The sequence below is a fragment of the Microchirus variegatus genome, assembly GCF_963457635.1.
Source record: "Microchirus variegatus genome assembly, chromosome: 5".
Classification (NCBI taxonomy): domain Eukaryota; kingdom Metazoa; phylum Chordata; class Actinopteri; order Pleuronectiformes; family Soleidae; genus Microchirus; species Microchirus variegatus.
The window spans coordinates 32,662,352-32,682,629 of NC_139806.1; the positions used below are offsets into that span (position 1 = coordinate 32,662,352).

The window sequence follows — 20,278 nt, forward strand, 5'->3', positions numbered from 1 at the left end:
AACGATAATCTGTCCATCTCTCATTAGCAACGGCGCGACAACAAACCACTCGGCTGGGCTAAACCAAAATAGTGGAAAAACAAGGGGGCTGTTCTCTGAAGACACGCTGTTTACCTGTGAAACACAGGTGCTCTAAAACACCCCCATTAGCACTTCATACTTTCCTCCTAAAAAAAATGAGTCGACTAATCACAATTTTGGTCGAGCCAGAACGTGTCGACCAATAGTCGACCGGGCGACTTTGACGTTACAGCCCTAGCCACATCCCTCTTCCCTCTCCTCTGTCCCCTTCCCCCACCCACTGACCCAATCTAAACAGGGGAGCAGCAACAGCTGATCTTTCAGGAGCATCTATTTTTAACATTCTTTTTCAGAATGGGCCAACTCATCAAGGCTTGACATGCTTTCCTGTCAGTGAACTGCCAGTGGAGAACCTAACCCCTCTACCACTTAAAGGCACAGACTTTCTCTTTGTTGTACAGATGTGACAGAAAAAAAAAAACAAAAAAAAACTGTCAGTCATTACTGTTGAGCTGTCCCGAGCGGTGACCCAGGTCTGAAAACAGACTCATCCGTCAAAGGGAACCTGCTGTTTGTTTGTTTTATCTGCTGCTGCTACAGCCTGGTGACATTCCTTCCACCACAAATAGACTACGACAAGTCACGACTTCCAGAAGCAGCAGCAGGAAAGTGCAACCTCAGAAACACAACCACACCGCATACAGTCAGTCTGACAGTGAAGAGCAGTCTGCACTCAGAGAGCCAAACCTCTGCAGAGTTTGACACCGTTACCATGACTGCTGAGCGTGTGTTTGTCAGAAGTCATATGCAAATTTACTGACACATCCTGGTTGGGTTGACATAGAACAAACTTCCCCCCAACTGAATAACGTTCATCAAACAGAGCAACAGTTATGAAGCTGGAGTAATTTGCATTCAATGGGTAGAATAGCCAAAAATGTACTCAAGTAAAAGTACTGTTACTTTATTATGTGTATATATATATATATATATATATATATATATATATATATATATATACATATATAAAAATATAAGTTATCATGATTTATAATAATCATCATAATAAAAATAATTACTCAAGTAGAAGTAAAAGAAAGAAAATTATTACTTGAGTAAGAGTAAAAAAGTATCCAGTGAAAAGACTACTGAAGTGCAAGTACCAACTAATTTTTGAATTATTCAGAGCAACACAAATGGTACAAAATAGACACAACATAATATAAAACAACAATGTTCAAATTAAGATATTGAGGCAGAACGAAGAACGCAGAGACGCAGGTATGTGTTTAACCAGGTTTATTACCAGGACTCCTCACCGACGCCCTGGATGAGAGAGTGAGTGAACCACATCGAAAACCCGACTTGACCGAGACCAGACAGGGAAAGTTCGCCTGCACCTTAGAAGGCAAAGGGACCGCATCACACGACGAATTGCAATGGCCTAAGAAATCAATCACTGGCAGCCCAAACTGACACTTCGCAGTGTTGACAATCAAGCCATTAAGGCCAAACGGCATGTGGAGGAACTCAAAAAGCCCAAACGGTGTAATCACTTCGGTTTTGGCCACGTCCTCTGCGCTCACAGGGACCTGATGATAACCATGCACCAGATCCACCTTAGAGAAAATTGTCATACCTGCCAGGTGAACTGAAAAATCCTGAATGTCTGGAATAGGATAACAGTCGTGCGCAGTGATGTTATTCAGGCAGCGGAAGTCACCGCACAGCCGCCAAGACCCACCCGACTTGGGCACCATATGCAGTGGCGAGGCCCACGGGCTGTTCGAACGCCACACGATCCCTAAACGATCCATGGTAGCGAACTCCTCTTTAGCTGTAGCTAACTTAACCGCGTTGAGGCGCCGTGAGCGAAAACTGGCTAAATTAAGTGTTTCACACCATGCTTGGTAACCACTGTGGAAAACGCAGGTGTTGTCAGTGACAGGAAATCTGCCAGCAAACACTGAAACACATCCCCCCAATGCTGAAGCATGGGTTAATGGCCCAGATCCACCCGTATGACATGGAAAGGTAGCAAAAGACACAGCATCAATCAAACTACGGTTAGCAACATCCACCAGCAAACTATTAGCAAACCCAAAAAAAATCTGCCCCGATAATGGGAACTGTAATGGAGGTTATCACAAAGTCACACTCAAAACTGCGTCCATTGAAACAAACAGTCACCGACCTGGTACCAAATGTCACAATAGAGAAGCCGTTGGCCGCACTCAACCGTGGGCCGCCACCACAGGCCATGCCACCAGGTAAGAAAAAATCAATTGATGGAACAATCTGGTCATAGGTCGTCAACTGATCTCATTCTTTGGGGACATAATTATTACGGGCAAATAATAATTACCCAATAGGAGGCTCTTACCTTGCTTAGTTACATACAGGTGGCAACTTTTTTGTCCAGGCAGTGCATAATAGGCTTTGTTATGAGACAGAGTATGATGTGAAATTGAAAGTAATAGTTGAATTTTGTTCACAGTTTATGGTCGAATTGTGACTGATGCATCCAAACCAATGCATCAAAGGTCTCAGATTCAGTCTGTCCAGACAAAAATGCAGTCAAACAGGATTGAGTCTAACTGAAAACACTACCCCCGAAAAGTGTCGGAAGAGAATTCTACATCTCAAAAAACCCATTCTGTCAGCAGTTTGATTTGGTGGGACAAATACTTATTGTCCCCATCCACACGCTGCTTCTGTATACACATGCACGCTCCCTCAGTCAGGTCTGATACGAGTTGATGGAGTCTGTTTTGAGATTAAGAATGCAGCATACAAATCAGTTTCACTTTCACAAGAACAGCAGCTCCTAACACTGCTGTGATAGCAGATGACAACTTGAAAATGAATGAGGAACAGCGTGTGAGTTTGTTTCCAATATGGTGCAGCTCTACACTTGTGCCAACACTTGTGTATCACACTTCAGACACAACAGAGAGACTTAAGTCCTGGATACACACTCACTAAGCATTATAGTTCATCCTCCAGCAAACTCCTGAAGAGATTAGACATGTGGAACAAGTGCAAACCTGTCATAACATGACCGCACCACCTGTTAGAAACAATGAAGTGCAACTGCTGTCGAGTCCTGACATGCGTTAATGTGGGGCAGCCACACACAGGTTAGCACATGAAAGGCTCATTATCCCAAAGACCAGTCAACCACTTAATTCTGCTGTGGGTCATGTTGCAATTGCACTACAGCACAACACCAGTGTATCTGAAATAAAGCTTATTTTCATTTGCTGAATAAATAATTTATTATATACCGCAGGTGCTTCAATGTCGTATTTTACCAACGAGCTGGCTGATGAGGCCATAATCATCCATCCATTCATTGTCTACCACTTTATCCTCCACATTGGAGCCAATCTCAACTGACAAAGGTGAAAAAGGTGGGGGTTCACCCTAGACAGGTGACCAGTTCATCGCAGGGGCAACATACAGTGGTATGCAAAAGTTTGAGCACCCCTGTAAATTTTCCTGATTTTCTTTTATCGATCATTGGTCGTTTGGATAAGAAAATATTCAGTTAAATATAACATATAGGAGACAAACACAGAGATATTTGAGAAGTGAAATAAAGTTCATATGATTTCAGTCCAATGTTGGGTTCCTAAATTGGCCCTCAGGTATCAAAAACTTTGAGAACCCCTGCTCTAAATGCTTCCAATTAGAGTCTGGATTCATAGCGTATGTTACCATGGTAACAGACAGAACTCTCCCTCTCTCTTTGAGCAGTTAACTAAAGAGATCAGCTCATCTGACGCATCTGTTATTCCCTTAATTACAGCGCTAAAGCGTCTTCTAGATTGAGACCGGAGTGAAAACAATGAAACGTGGGCTCTAAAACACCCCTATTAGACTTGGTACTTTCCTCCTAATGAAATTCACCATAAAAAATAATAATTATTATTATTAAAAAAAAAAAACTAGTAGACCAATCACCATTTTGGTCGAGCCAGAGCGTGTCGACCAGTCGACTTTGACTTCACAGCCCTAGTCTTTTCAAATTAAAATAGCCGCACTCGCAAAGCATTTACAGATAATGCTATTGAAGATTTACAGGGGACCCCTAACTTTTGCATACCACTGTGTAAAGACACACAACTACTGTCACACTCACAACTATGGTCACTTTAGAATGTCAGATTAACCTCTGCATGTTTTTGGACTGTAGTAGAGAACTGGAGAACCCAGAGAAAATGCAAGCACACAGAGAAGGGCCCTTGTTTGGGTCTTTTTTTGTTGTAACCACTATTCCGCTATGTGGCCAGGCTGCATTCATAAAAATGTGATGACTGAATAAAAATGATATTCCACTAATCATGACTGAATTATTGTCCTCTAGTCTCATCCAGCTACAAACTACGTATACTCTGTTGCCTTAGGACAATGTTTGTAGCCTGTGATTATTGTCTTATTGTAACATGGATTTGAGACAGGAAATGTTTTTCTCCTCCGCTTGTTAGATAAATCCTTGACAAACACTCTCAGGTGTTGCTTAAAAAAAATAAAACACACATTTGGTGAAACTATGTTACCAAGCAACATTTAAAGAATAGTTGAGTGAGTCCATGTAAGCATGTTTCAAGTCTACAAATTTGTAACAACAGGAAACAGACCAGTAGTTGCCTGGATGTTAGGAAGTCAAACTAAAGAATAGGGAGCACAGTGTAGAACAGGGTCAGCAAAGATTGTTATCAACCTGCAATTTAAGATTAGTTTCATCAAAGATAAAGATATACATTTTTTAATGCACTTATCGAGTTCTTTGGTCCAGAAATGTCCATATGGTCCAAGAAAATATGCATAATAAAGATGTTATTTACTTACATAGCAATATCACAAACGTTTCAACCTGTCCTGGTACAATATTCATACATTGTACAAACACAAATAACTATAGCACATAATCAGTCATATAATCAATCTTTCATACAATTATTCTAACCAAAACAATTACAGCTCACAATAGTATTGTGATAAAATAAAATATGTCTTCATTATGGTTAGCATCCGTAGGCTTTAAGCAGATCTTCACAGATGGACCGATGTCCAGATTTTAAGCACTTTCTCTCATACAAAGTGTTTTGTGTTAACACCTAAAATCCTACAAATATGAAGGCAAAAGATGAAATAATGTTATCATTACATTCATGTTTAAAATAAATAAATAAATAATGTAATGGCGTAAAGGCATGTTACTCAGGACATGTATATTAATTCTTAAGAAAGACATAATAAATAATGAGGTCCTATGACAGAAGGATGCAGCGCCCCCTTGTGGCACTTGAAAATAAATAACCAGGACTGTATGTTACACAGCTGTCAGGCAGCATTTTCACGTCACTTTAAAATTCACCATGACTAACTTATAGTGAGTGTTATTAATCGCGATATCATTAATTATCCCATTGGTGTGTGGGTCATGTATTAGAGGAGGAACACTTATGTTACGGACTCCTTCCTTCCTTCCTTCCTTCCTCACTCAAATCAAACTGCTCCGCTCACCTCTCTCGCTATGAGATTCAGGGCATCGTCCTCCGCCGTCGACTTATCCTTCTTCGTGGACCGTTTCCGTCCTGTGCCCTGCGTCCCCATGGTTCCACACCACACCACACAGCCCTCGAATCCTATCCGCCGAGGCGCGTTTAATGTACGGTCAGTCCAGCGGTGCGGCGGAAGCAGCGGCACCGAACAGTCCAACGACGGGACGGCGTCTGAGTGCGTGTGTGTGTGTCCCTAAAAAATGTCACGTTAAAGGCGGAGGAGTGAGAGCATTGTCACACATCCGTCTCAACACTCCTTCCTGACTGTGAAGACCGTCACAGTGCGGACTAGTAACGTGAAGTGAAGGAAAGTCAAGCACGTGCGTCTCTCTTTAAGCTAGCAGCGCCCCCCAACTGCAGCTTCGGTCCGAACAGCGTCGCGACTGTAGCACAGCACTCTGTGGGGACACGTTAACCCCGGCATTGACGATAAAGACACTAACTGTAGGCAAACTACAGTTAAAACATGTTTTAAATGTGTCGCTTTATCTAATACTGGCAGTGTAAGCGGCTGCTTCACGGTGCGACGGACTTCGCCGAACTCGTACCTGTCGCACGAACTTCTGAGCGAGTACTCATTCGTGCTGCCTTCACGTCGTGTGGGATATATCGTGTTCTTCCGTGAAACGCAGTTTGTTTGTTTGTTGTTGTTTTTTTAGTACCAACAACATACTGCTTCATAATAAAATAATGACTACTATGTACACACAAAGGTACACGTGCAGCTGAAGTATGTAATAAAGTATATACAAGGTAACCAAAAGGTATAATCTAATTGAATATGTACAATGAATATGACATAGTGTGTAACAGAGGGACCAGAGTATATGCTGTAATATAAAACGTATGTATTTATACAGTCTAAATACCAACAATACAACAATAAACGTGTTACCCCTGATAATGATGATAATAATATACACTTTCCTGCAATAAACAAATAAAAATGTGGCATAATGACAGGTCATGTCAAGGCTGAAACATTGTTTGGATACATTTCATTTTTTGGTAAATGATTTATTGTATTGGCACGATATCGGTATAGGCTAATAATGGCTTTGGAATGTAAACAAAACACAGTAGGATGAATAACCTGCTGCTACCTCGACTTCCATGCTTGTGCGCTCTCCTACTATTTTATTTTACACTGTGAAGACAACAAAAATGCAAAATATTAATTTCACTAGAAAAATCAGCATCGATTATCAGCCCAAGCACCCTCTCAGCATATCAGCATGTTAAATATCATCGAAAAACAACAACAATATTGTGCATCTGTCAGTTCTTGATTTATGTGTCCAATATAGGCCATATTTGTGTCTAATCTATAATCTGTCACTATTACACAAATTCGCAGCACGCCAATTGCTACACCATTGGCTTCATTTACATAGTGATGTTGAATCAGAATCCCCATGTTGAGATTTACGCAGGTTCCTTGAATGCAGCACCAACCCCTGGATGGGGACTTGTTGAGGGATCAGTTTCAGGCAGAAAGCACAGCTGCAGCCACAGACATGGACCCTGGCTTTTCTCTCACACTCCCTCTGCTATTTTTACTGATGAGCAGTGAGAGAGCTTGTGTTTCTTAAAGAGACAGAGCCAGTTGCTGAATGAGTCAAACACAATGTACTGTTCCATAATCTTGATGTCACAGTGCAATGCAGTGTGTCATGACTGGCAGGGGACAGTTTATAGTGACCTCACTGTGTATTTTTAAATCTTGTATCATAGACTAAAGAGGGTGTTTTTATATGGTGTTCTTACATATTTGTGTGATGCCATATCAGTTGTTATGTGGATTGGCTATGATAACAACCACAGTGCTATTATTATTACCATTATCATGCACTTGACACGCATTCCAGACAAAAAGGAACAAATAATAAATAAATAAATAAATAAATAAATCAGAAATTCGTACATCATACCCTGAATTGCAAAACTAAATGAGAGCACATTAAGCAGCATGGAGCCCGTACATTAACAGATATTAAATAATCTAATTTACAAAAAGATAAAATGTGAACATAGATATGTACTTTTAAATTGTAAAACAAAAAAAAAGCATATGTATAAAACACAAGATATAACATCACATAATATAACATATAATATAATATAATATAATAGCTTTTATTGTTATTGTACTGTGTAGATGATAATAACATTAGAATAAAACCCTTGAAATTACAAAAATACAATTATATGATATAATGATATAATGCAAAAACATTGTATTATCGCAATAATTACTGTAATTGAAAAACTGCCTAATCCCATATGTGCACTTTTGGACTTTCCAGAATCAGAATCAGTTTTATTGACCAAGTATTGACCAAATATGCACACATACAAATAATTTGATCACTGTGTAATTGCACTTTAAACAGAATAAGAAGACACAACAACTGACCGGAGGAGGAGATAGATTACAAATGTAACATAAGAATATAGGAATGGAGCAGGGGGTTATTAAAGATAGCTTGGTCTGTACTGTACAGCAGGGAAACTATATATAAATGTAATATACAAATTAAATATACAAATAACCAATGACCTTTGTTTAAAAAGTCCAAATTAAATGTAGGGGGGAAAAGAGCACCACATGATGAGCATAGACTGTGAAGCTTCACTACTTTACGATCAGTCACACAGAAAGTTTGTAAGGAATGAAACAGCGCCCTCCTGTGTTGATTGAGAAGTGATGCGAGGAGCTAAGTGCAGGAAGAAAACAGGTCAGATGCAGACTGTGTGCAGAATCCAGGGAAGTCATTATTGTTCAAACTACTGATCACTTCAACATGGCTTATGTTTGTGTATGAGAAATAATCAGCTTCCGCTTTCAACACCGACATAACATTAAACTTGCAGATTTACAGGGGGGAAGTAACACAGATAGGAGATAAGAGACCAAACTTTCCCACAGTCTTTTTGTACGAGTCAGAAATGTTCCAAAGTGTCCCAAACAGGAAATGCTGACTTCATTGTTGGAATCACCAGGTGTGATAAGAAGGTGAGAACGCTTTTATGACATTTTAGGAGCGAGTGTTGACGATTTACAAGTTAAGACTGGACTTTGCTTTTAGTTTTGTTTTCTGTCAAGGAAACAGAGGCAACGACAAAGGAGACACATTTGTTCCTTTGAGCAGTATACTGATTTTTTAACAGGAAAAATAGAACCATTCTCTGAATGGGGGAGCGTCTCCCGAGGGCGCCAGGTGGAGTGCAAGTCCGCAGGGACACTCTGAAGGGACCCCTGCGGACGCTCAGGGTCAAGATGGTCCTTCTGGGAAGTTCTGGTGTGGGAAAGTCGAGTTTGGCTCTGCGATTCGGAAGGGACGAGTTCAGGAGTCCGTCGCCGACTGTGGGCTGTGAGTTTCATGACAGTTACGGCTGTGGTTAAATATCACAAATCCATTAATCCATCCTTCAAGCACTGCTAGATTTACAAGTGAAGATGTTATATGTGGACCCTCCAGGTGCCTACCTGACCCGTGTGGTGCATCTGAGTGATGTCACTCTTCGCTTTGAGATATGGGACACGGCCGGGCAGGAAAAATACCACAGTGTCACGCCACTTTACTACAGAGGAGCCCATGCTGCAATCCTGGTCTACGATATCACAAAAAGGGTAAAAGGAACAGAGGCTTAATGATTGATGATGAATTAATGATTCACCTCACTTCCTCTTGGCTTGCTGGTTGACTTTGACTGTGCTTGTGTCACTGTAGGAAACATTTATCAGAGCTCAAATGTGGATCAAAGAGCTGGAGAAACACTATATCCCAGGAACTATTGTCATGTGGTTGGTGGGAAACAAGGGGGATCTGGCTGAGGAGAGGCAAGTCTCAGTGCAGGTAGAAAACAGACCTCATCACAATCAGCCCTCGTTCACTATAGACACCGATATTTTTAATTTATCAACTGATATATAATTCCTAATTTCCTTGTCATCACACAGGAAGGACAGAGTCTAGCCAGTGACAGGGGTTTATCCTTCACAGAGACATCAGCCATGACAGGAGACCAAGTCAGCGAGCTTCTGCTCGCTATAGGTAAGTTAAAGGAACAGCTTGGATTTTTTAGTAGGGCTGTTTGAGGTATTGTAAAGTAATTAACCCATAGAGAAAATCATTGATTATACATCACAGCACATATCAGTTGTTGTTGATCCACTGCTGCCTGCTTCAGGAAGTTCCAATTAGTTTTTTTGTGACTTCATTATTCGAAATTTACCTCAAGCTGTGATCCAATCCATGATTCCAAATAGTCTCAATTTCCTTCTGAAAAACTGGTCATGGAAACAAACACAACACGGCTCCAACTCCGCAGAGATGCTGCAAATCTACCAATAGGGGGCAGCACATACCAACATGACAAGCAAATGTACTTTATCCTTGTGAATCTTACCTTTACTGGCCGTTTGGAAAATGAATTAGAAATATTGCCAGTTTTCTTTCACCGCTCGCTCCGCTGAACTCTGACATCACGTTTCATCTTCCCTGTTGAACACGACCGTGACGTGATGTCTCAGCCCACAGAGTGTACGAGAGTGTCGGAGCGGAGCAGGAAGGTCTGTTAGAGTGGAGGGAGACGCACCTGGTGGATCTGCATCACGGAAACACCTTCATTCCATCTTCATGCTGCAGAGTTGCACCCTAACTGTGTGTGATATTGTTATTTGAATAAAACCCCAGACAGGTAGATCATTTGTCACTTTGTATCAGTGTGTTTTTTTTTCAATTCTCAAATCATCTACCATTTTGATCCAAAATCGACCTATTTCTTTGTTTTTTTGTTTGTTTTCCTTTAAGCTAAAACGTCTGTCTTCATTAAAAACTCTCTTTTAAGAACTGAAGTAACTGTGTGAATTTCTCTGTGATGTGAATTTCTCTGTGAGATGAATAAAGTATCTATCTATCTATCTATCTATCTATCTATCTATCTATCTATCTATCTATCTATCTATCTATCTATCTATCTATCTATCTATCTAACTGCTTTTACTTTTCTCTGACTGATCTGTCTGTTCTTCCTCCCCTGATGTGAACGGATGAGTGTCGTCACATAAAGAGTGTCATCACATTTGTCGTCACATGATGTTGCCTAGATCCAGCTCGCTATTGGACATCTGGATCTGGACCAAAAGGAAAGTTTGATCTAGCCCCCCCCCAGGCCTCTGATTTCCCAGTAGTCCTTTTACAATCACCAACTGTAAATAAGTTCCTGTGCATCAATCACACCAGGATTTAAATGATTCCAGGCTTGATCTGCATGTATTTAGCTTGCTCACACTCCCATATACAGTGCCTTTACTCCCCTGCAGTCAGACTCTGGCTTATTGCGAAACATTATGTTTTCACAATAGTGGGGTTCCATGGGATGCAGACGTGTGAGCAGTGATTTAAAACATCACTAAGCGTGTAGATGCTACAGTGAAACCGTGCTGATTGGAAAAAGCTTCTGTAGAACCAGAGCAAAGGAAAAAGTAAAAGTTGTGAAGATGAGATCGAGAAAATAAAACACGTAATGTGAGCTTATTACACCACTCAATTGTCAGGATTATATTTTGCCTTTGTGCCTCTCTACTGCATTTTTCCATACTAAAATGACAAGACTTGCTTTTCATGTCCACAGATGTGGTTTCAATCACTTATGGCACTTTTGGTGGGAATCAGGAAATGAGGCTGTTGTACCCATTTCCTGCTTGGTTAAGTTTTAGGGACAAAAAGCTCCAGGTTAGGGCCGAACAAGATGTTTATTCCCTCAGTATCAACAGCCTCCTCATAAACAATCACAATGCATCACAATCACAATCAGCACACTTGGTTATGACAGCGTTAACGCGACACGATGAAGGATCTTCGACCTTCAAATAATGTCTTCAACATCATTTTGATGGCACATCAACTTACAACAGGGTTAATGGCACCACCTCCAAAGCCTGAGTGGGTCTGCATCGTTTTAGTTTCTAATATGTTGAAACATAAATTTCATCATGTTTGTATAAAATGCCATAAGACATGTTTCCAACTGTAGGGGGACCCTGAGAGCAAATCCTACATTGTGTTATTTTAAACACCTGAGGTTAGTCTCATCCAGGCTGCAGCTGTAGTCTGCTGCCTTGCTCTGTGATATGTAAGAAATATATATTCTTTAAAATAATCAGCACACAGGTGACATGTTCTCATCCTTTTCTTGGTGACCAGGCTGGAGTATGATAGAGATGGTGCCAAGATGGCGCCGCTGTTAGGAATGTTCGTTGTGAAACTGTTTAGTCACGACTTCCAAGATATCTCTGCTCCGCTCGTGATCGTTAATCACTGGTTGACGTCAGAATTGCTCAAGAATCGAGATTCAAACCAGATTCAGGAGATCAAAAGAACGTAAAAATCTCCTTCCACTCTTGGTCTGGTCTTTGGTGGCAGCCATGTTGGATGTATACAAAAGTGGCTCGACGTCGCTTCTTTGTCTTCTCTAGCTTAAAAAAAAACATGTTTACGATCGGTTCACTTAATCCACATCTAGCAGCTTTTGGATGCATCCAAAATGGCAGCCACCGAAGACCAACATACGTCATCCAGGTCATTGGTGTGCTTGGGTGTGGGTCTATCCACTTGTGTACAGAAGCATTTCAATCTAAGTCCGTAGGTCACATCTCTTGGAAGTAGGAGGTGACTACACGCTTTCCAGACTCATACTCAATCTCAAATGAGGCTGAGATGCTGTCTGGCTGACAATTGACACACAAACTACACAAAATTCGTCCCTCGATTTGTGAGCGTACACGTATGGAACATCTGCAGTAGCTTCAAGGACCACTAGGGGGCCACGGTCCACATTTTGGGAACCGCTGACCAATGGAACCTCAATGGTCTTAAAGCCCAATTTATACTCCTGCGTAAAGTCCTCTGCGTAGGCTACGCAGAGTCCTCTGCGTCGACGCAGAACCTGTCGAAGAGCCTCTGCGTCGTCTCTGGGTGCACGGAATATTTGGTAACGCTTTCTTTTACAGTCCCATAATTACCATGTATTTACCTGGTAAATTCATGGTAACACAAAAGTGTTACTAGGTAATTACCAATGGTAATAAGAAAGAAAATACAGTGAAACTGTTGCCAAAATACTGGGCATTTACCTGGTAACTTTATAGTAAATTATAGTGTGTTATTGTGTAACTACTGCTGTTAATAAGAAGGTATGTACAGCGAAACTATGGCCTAAATGCTGGTATCTATATGGTAAATTTTAGTGTATTATTGGGTTATAAACTGGTAATAAGCAAGTACCTACAGTCCCCTAATTATTAGCTATTTACCTTAGGGGTAACCTAACCCTAACCCAAACTATGTGTGTAATTAATTACATGGTAATTACATGGAAACAAGCTTGACTTTCTTTTACAGTACAGTTTTACTTTACTTAACGAGTACATTACCGTGCATTACCCAGTATTTTGGCTACGGTTTCACTGTATTTACTTTCTTATTACCATTGGTAATTACCTAGTAACACTTTTGTGTTACTATGAATTTACCAGGTAAATACCTGGTAATTAGGGGACTGTAAAAGAAAGCGTTACCGAATATTTTTTAAGTGTCCGTCACTCCGTCAAGGGACAATGGAGACGGCAAGAGCTGCGATTGGTCCTCAGGACAGGCCGAGCGAAGCTGCTCTGTGCCGGCTCACAGTGAGCACCGAGCTAAACACCGCTGACTTCGTCGCTGCCGAACTATAAATACGTCATATCTTAACACACACAGCACATGTTTAGACTCTAAATGGCCAATTTCTCGACTCAAATTATCTTAAAACTGCGTTCCGGGACACAGAAAAGTGACAAACGGCCGCTGTTTCAACAACAACAGTCTTTCTCCCTCGGACGCCATTGCTCACTGTAGCCAAAAGCACAACAACCTTGCGCAGCGACCCCTACTGATCGGGCAGGAAATTGCATCGCCTATCCGTCACCACGACGCAGAAGTATAAAGGCTCGAGTGGTCTACGTGGTGACGCAGACGGTTAACGCATTACGCAGTCGGAGAAGTATAATGTGGCCTTAACTCCATTTCATAATAATGCATTTTTCCCCTGTTGGTTCCAAGCAGAAACACAGTTGTCATGTGACCTTAACAGACAAGTGATTTATTAAGGACATGGTGAGATAATGCACATGTGCACATGCAAGAAGAAGGAACAAAGGCAAAACAAACAGTTGCACTGCCTGGAGAACTGCTGGCTCTCTGAAGTTGCAGCTGTAACGTCAAAAACTAAAAAAAATACATTTGTACATCATTTACTAATAGACAAAACAATTCATTGCATATTTATATTTAGACATTTAATGAAACAGAGGCCTGGACTTAACAGTGGTTTAGATTAAGCAGCTCAGTGTTGGCTTTAGAGTGACTCATTTCTCTCTGATCTCCATCAGTGAAGTGAAACGGAAGGATTTCAAATAGACACATGGACGGCTAAAAAGCCTCAAGAACATCATAGCATTATCCTCAGCTCATTCAGCACTTTCCTTTAATTTATCACATATACACACCTACTATAAATGATTGAGTAAACAAATAGAAACATAGAAAACGAGACACTTCCTCATATGCATCTGAGAGACAACTGCTGTTGAGTCATTGAGAGAAATAATCAGAAGTTACCTTTGTGCATTGTGTTATTGTTATACAAGAGGAAGACAAGTTTACTTAAGTGACAACAATGCAAGTTCAGTATACAACACAATAATCAGTAATAATTCTGATGTAAAAAAAAAAAAAAGGTTATTCATCAACATAACACAGAAGAAAAAACTGTGTGTTTATTTAATTAATATCACTGTATTCTTATTTAACATAATTAATGCCTGATTGCCTTGATTTCAGAATCACGTTGTCAAGAGACAACGAGATTATAGCACGAAATGTAATGTAAATATCTTTGCAACACAACAATTTACACTAGTTTAAATACTCTAAGATGAATGAACCTAGCAATGCTAATGCATGTCATGTGAAGGGATAGTTCAGGTTAGGCACTGTGTTCAATGATACACAGCCTTTTCTGACTAGAGAATATATGTATACATACATTTATATTTATTTATTTATTTATTTTTTTGGTTCACTTTCCTGCAACAAACTCCATAGAGAACATTTAGCAGTTGATCCACTGCTGCCTCATTTGGCAAGTTTTGTATCGCTGCATCAGTTAATCTGAATGAAGGATTTCAAACACTGGTCACAAAATAACTTTTCAATTTGCACTTAATGATCGATAACTCCTGGTGTCATGTGGTTTTTACTATTGACTGTGGTGCAGAGAGTGAGCGATATGCAAAGCAGCACAGACTTAAGTTTACCATTGAAAAGGCTGTGTAATGATGAGATAAAGTGACTAACATAACCTTTATATACTGTAGATTTAAGCAGGTGGGGATTTTATTTGTTAAGGGGCTAAAGTCAGGTTTTTTATTAAGGTCCTGTTATTGGAGCCATGCTTTCATTAAGAGTGTGCAGCCAGTGTCAACAATAAGTCAGTATCATAATATACAACCACACTTCAAAAAAACCTGAACAAACACTTAAATGATATGCTATAAATCAGGGGTTCTCAAAGTGTTGATACCTGAGGGCCAATTTAGGAACCCAACATTGGACTGAGGGCCGCCAAAGGAAAAAAACGGAAAAAAACCCCAGAAAGAAATCCCATTTGTAATCATTTTAATGACCAGATTGCAGTTCTACAGTTTAGCGTTAAGTAATAAAAGCGTTAATATAATAACGCTTTATACTTTACTGGGTAATTACCCAGTATTTTGGCCATTGTTCTTACCTTCTAATTACAGGTTAATACCAAGTAACACATTTCTGTTACCATATATTTACTGGGTAAATAGCTAGTAATTGGGGGCTGTAGCTACCTGCTTATTACCAGCTTATAACACAATAATTCACTAACATTCACCATATAGAAACCAGGTAAATACCCAGTATTTTTGTTTACACTTATTGGTCTGTATCCAGTAATGTCCAATAAACATTTAACAAGTTTAGCTCCTGGATTAAAACTATCAACTGTAATTCATTGTGGGCCGCCAGAAATGTTTCTGCGGGCCGCCATTGGACCCCCGGGCCGCACTTTGAGAACCAATGCTATAAATACATTAACATAAGATGTCAATGTCAAAAGGGCATAGTCTTTAATAAAGTTTGACGCAGTCCCACTCCAGGAGACGATCTCTGAAATGTAAGTGACACACACCTCAGTTTATTCAGCGGAACGTCAACGTAAACTCACAAACAACTGCTCGGTCACATGAGGCTCAGTCTCCTCCTCAGGAGCCCTGCGTCATAAGTGGTTTCTGCAACGAGACACAACAGAGAGGGACAGTGGTTAGGTGATCAGTCATTTCGTGCTTTGATTGGGTTAATTCATTTTTGATTTATGGATTCAAGAAAAAAATCATTGAGAAGAGGACGACCTTCACAGCAGATCTCATTATAAACCCGGTGATGATTTGTGAATCATTGTGTGCGATTGTGAGTGATCACTGAAGAAAAATTAATCAGCGTAATCCCAAAAGAAACACTTGAGCACTTTGTCTATTGTTTTGCTTCAGAATATAAAACCAAACAATGATAATCACAGGAGAGTGAGAGTTCACATACTTATTCAGAACTGCTGTGTGTCAGATTAGCAATAAAGTTTCTCTTTTTTTCACAATAAATTATAGATATTTTTTTCATTTTTTTCATCATTTGTTGATCAGTATTGATATTGTAATGTTTGGGCCCTGAGAAGCACAACAACACTGATGAGAGTCAGCTGAGGAGGTGGACTTTGATTAGACATTAACGGATTTAAAGGCTAATTCTCACGTTTCCCAGCGAGAATGTATCTGAATGTATTTTTTTTGTAATGTGTAATTTGTCATTTGTCATTTTTGTAAATCGGACAATACATTGAAGATGAATTTAGGTGTTTTCCACACCTGAATTTGGAGGCTGAACACTTAATACCAGATGACATGGAGGTTTACTACGGCAGTAATTTGATCCTGGACTGCTCCAGATTTATTATAACATTATTATAACATATATATATATGTATATATATATATGTATATATATGTATATATATATATATATGTATATATATATATATATATATATATAACCCATTATAACAATGTTATAACATTATAACATTTATTTTAGAAAATGTGTTATAACTACCTTACATATTTTAAGGATTAGAAAAGTTGCTAAGCATTTAAAAAATTGGTTTCAGATTGTAAATATGAAAATCAGACATGGAAATTCTAATCATGCAATCAATCAATCTAATCAAGGAGGTGTGATCTTACGTGTCCTTGAAAAAAACCCCCACAACTAATCCCAACTAAAAGCCACCACCAGGTGACACCAAGCCACAAAGAGTTCATATCCAAAATTAGAAGCAACATTCGCAACACAGTCATATACATGTGAGTCAGCTGAAAGTCAGAGTATCCAAAAATATCGTGCTACGTTTGAATTTCCTCTAGTTTTCGAAACGGTTAGTTCCTCTGTCCTGTTTGGATATGAACTCTTCACAACACCCAGCACCACAGGGTGGGGTCATACCGCACAGGTGGCCCTGGTCTTTGGCTTCTTCACGGGGTTCCTCTGTGTCAGGGAGCCCCTGTAGTGGGAGTTCCTCACAAATCTGTCCACCTGGCCTGGAGACAAACAGCAACTATATATTGTACATCCATGTGTGAGCGGGAGCAGGAGGACAAAGGAGAAGTGCATGCTGTCGCTTTAAATGGAAGTCAATTTGCAGTTCATGTGTTACGAACCAGACGGCTGGAGGAAAATCTGGACATTCTAGCCCTGTGTTGAGAACCAAAATAAGACAAGGAAGTCTCGCGCTCATAGAATAGAGACACAACAGATTCAAGGCCACTCAACAAAAGTCTCACCAAAACAAATCTATGTCAGCTTCAGTGTTTGATTAACTAAATAATATTTGTGCCCAGCCATGGAAATACCAGGAACAAGTCTCCCAAGGTGGGTTTGAGTTATTTACGGTCTGAAAGGGAGGTTTATAAGCTTTCCAACGGTGTCATACATGGAAACACATGGACAATCTGAACATATTTAGAGGAAGATGTGGCCAATTGAACGTAGGCACTCTTCAAACTGGTTTAGGGATTCACACCTTCACTGCTGTCTCTTTCATTGAGTTCAAATGTGTAATTTTGTGACTTAAGCCCAATTTATACTCCTGCGTAAAGTGCTCTGCGTAGCCTACGCAGAGTCCTCTGCGTCGACGCAGAACCTGTCAAAGAGCCTCTGCGTCGTCTCCGGGTGCACGGAATATTTTTTAAGTGTCCGTCACTCCGTCAAGGGACAACGGATAAACTATAAATATGTCATATCTTAACACACACAGCACATGTTTAGACTCTAAATGGCCAATTTCTCGCCTCAAATTATCTTAAAACTGCGTTCCGGGACACAGAAAAGTGACAAACGGTCGCTGTTTCAACAACAACAGTCTTTCTCCCTCGGACACCATTGCTCACTGTAGCCAAAAGCACAACAACTTTGCGCAGCGACCCCTATTGATCAGGCGGGAAATTGCATCGCCTATCCGTCACCACGAAGCAGAAGTATAAAGGCTCGAGTGGTCTACGTGGTGACGCAGAGGGATAACGCATTACGCAGTCGGAGAAGTATAATGTGGCCTTTAGGCATTTGAAATCCTTTCTTCAGATTTACCTAAGTGACAAACGCACACACCAGGGCAGCTCCTGTGCTCCAGTGGGCTTAATAAGAGTTTCTGAACTTTAGCTTAAAACAGTTTTCAAACTTTAGTTTCAAGTTTAAAAAAAAAGTGGAACTAATGGAACAATAAAGCAGCAAAATATATTCCTAAAATATCATAGATTTAAGCTGGTGTAGATTTTATTAGGTGGCCAAAATTCCTCACTGGCAGCAGTGTTGGTTTCTCACCACAGGTGGCATAGCTCAGTCAGCATTTACTAATGGCCCTTTTTACACACGGATTAGGTTGGTTTTCCACTACAAAAATAGTACCTACTCAACGTGGGTGGTCATCGCGGCACGGCTGCATGAAAATGCCTGTTTTACACTCGAAAAAACGAGCGAACGGTGACTTGTAAAGCAGTTGTTGTCAGTGTAACTGAATCATTAGAATCTGTTAAAGGTCCCATATTATACCCTATTAACCCAAGTTAAACTAGGTCCTGGTGCCCTAATGAACATGTCTGTGTCATGCTTTAGTCAAAAAATCATAAGGATGAAGCACAATAGCAGTTCAATAACTCTGCCAAAACAGCCTTGTGAACATTTTTCTTCGTAAATAAAATATATCCACTGGACACACAAGTCCTCTGAGGCTAGAAGTTTGTGTAAAACACTGTGCTCCGCTGTGCAGCCGCTCTTCCTCCCTCGCCTGCACTCTCGTATTTCACAGGGACAAGGGGGAGCTACGGTGGAGCTGTGAAGTACTCTGCCTGGCGGGGTGCCAACATTCACGGTGAAATGTGCGCACTGTCGTCGCTTGGTCGGGAGGTGTAAACATCGCGTGTTTTATCGCCTATACTTAAGGCCACATTATACTTCTCTGACTGCGTATGCGTTATCCGTCTGCGTCACCACGGAGACGCCTCGAGCCTTTATACTTCTGCGTCGTGGTGACGGACACGCGCTGCAATTTCCCGCCCGATCAGTAGGGGTCGCTGCGCAAGGTTGTTGTGCTTCTGGCTACAGTGAGCAATGGCGTCGAGAGAGAAAGACTGTTGTTGTTGAAACAGTAGCCGTTTCTCACTTTTCTGTGTCACGTAAACGCAGTTTTGAGATCATTTGAGGCGAGAAATTGGCCATTTAGAGTCTAAACATGTGCTGTGTGTGTTAAGATATGACGTATTTATAGTTTGGCAGCGGCGTATTCGGCTGGGATCAGCTCCGCCTCTGTAGGCGGTCGGGTACTCACTGTGAGCCGGCACAGAGCAGCTTAGCTCGGCCTGTACTGAGGACCAATCGCAGCTCTTGCCGTCTCCGTTGTCCCTTGACGGAGTGACGGACACTTAAAAATTATTTTGTGCAGTCGGAGACGACGTAGAGGCTCTTCGACAGGCTCTGCGTCGACGCATAGTCTCTGCGTAACATACGCAGAGCACTTTACGCAGAAGTATAAATTGGGCTTTACACAAAGTGGAACCACTAAAACATGACTGAGTCTTGTTTTTTCACATTTTGGGGACTGGTATGGCCCACTGAGTCCCAAATATAAGTACTAAAATATTAAAAAGTTGATTTTGCACAATAGGGGACCTTAAAACTATTTGTTCAGTACTTCCTCTATGACCCAGAGCACAGACTCCGTCTGACACAGTCACCGAACAGCAGCAGGGTTTATGCAGCTAGCCGGTTGTGATTGGCAGTGCTGTCCCTAAATAAAACCCACTCCTTTGATAATTTTTGAGATTTTTTGACATTTCCCCTGGTAATTATTGGAGATTAACCCACATTTTTAGGATTGATAAGTAACTTTTTAATTTATCTACAGTTTGGATAGTCAGGATAGTCAGTGCTGTTTCTTGTACGTATGTAGGACAAAGTTAATTAGAAACAATGCCAAACGTTTTTACCGATGACAGCACTTGAACAGCT

General features: G+C 40.6%; 3 protein-coding genes across 4 annotated transcripts in view; 1 reads left to right on the forward strand and 2 right to left on the reverse strand.

Annotated features, from left to right (window-relative positions):
- The window catches only part of lrrfip1a (leucine rich repeat (in FLII) interacting protein 1a), a 56,687-nt gene extending 50,573 nt beyond the window's left edge, over positions 1-6,114 (reverse strand). For both annotated transcript variants that reach the window (XM_083889280.1, XM_083889279.1), the window contains exon 1: positions 5,554-6,114. In XM_083889280.1, coding sequence (XP_083745406.1) covers positions 5,554-5,643 — 90 coding nt within the window. In that variant the 5' untranslated portion in view covers positions 5,644-6,114. The remainder of the gene's footprint in view (positions 1-5,553) is intronic.
- A 2,670-nt stretch (positions 6,115-8,784) lies between these two features.
- Positions 8,785-10,256, forward strand: LOC310927639 (ras-related protein Rab-17-like; the record flags this gene model as incomplete). The annotated part of the gene is made up of 5 exons (XM_083889991.1): positions 8,785-8,965; positions 9,074-9,225; positions 9,326-9,451; positions 9,556-9,649; positions 10,129-10,256. The coding sequence occupies 5 exons, from the start codon at positions 8,785-8,787 to the stop codon at positions 10,254-10,256; spliced, it is 681 nt and encodes a 226-aa protein (XP_083746117.1).
- Positions 10,257-15,930: 5,674 nt separating this feature from the next.
- LOC310927439 (melanophilin-like) overlaps positions 15,931-20,278 on the reverse strand; it is a gene marked incomplete at both ends in the record, with an annotated part of 40,907 nt that continues 36,559 nt past the window's right edge. The window contains 2 exon segments of the mRNA XM_083889734.1: positions 15,931-15,957; positions 17,222-17,316. Of these exon segments, the coding sequence (XP_083745860.1) occupies positions 15,931-15,957; positions 17,222-17,316 (122 nt within the window).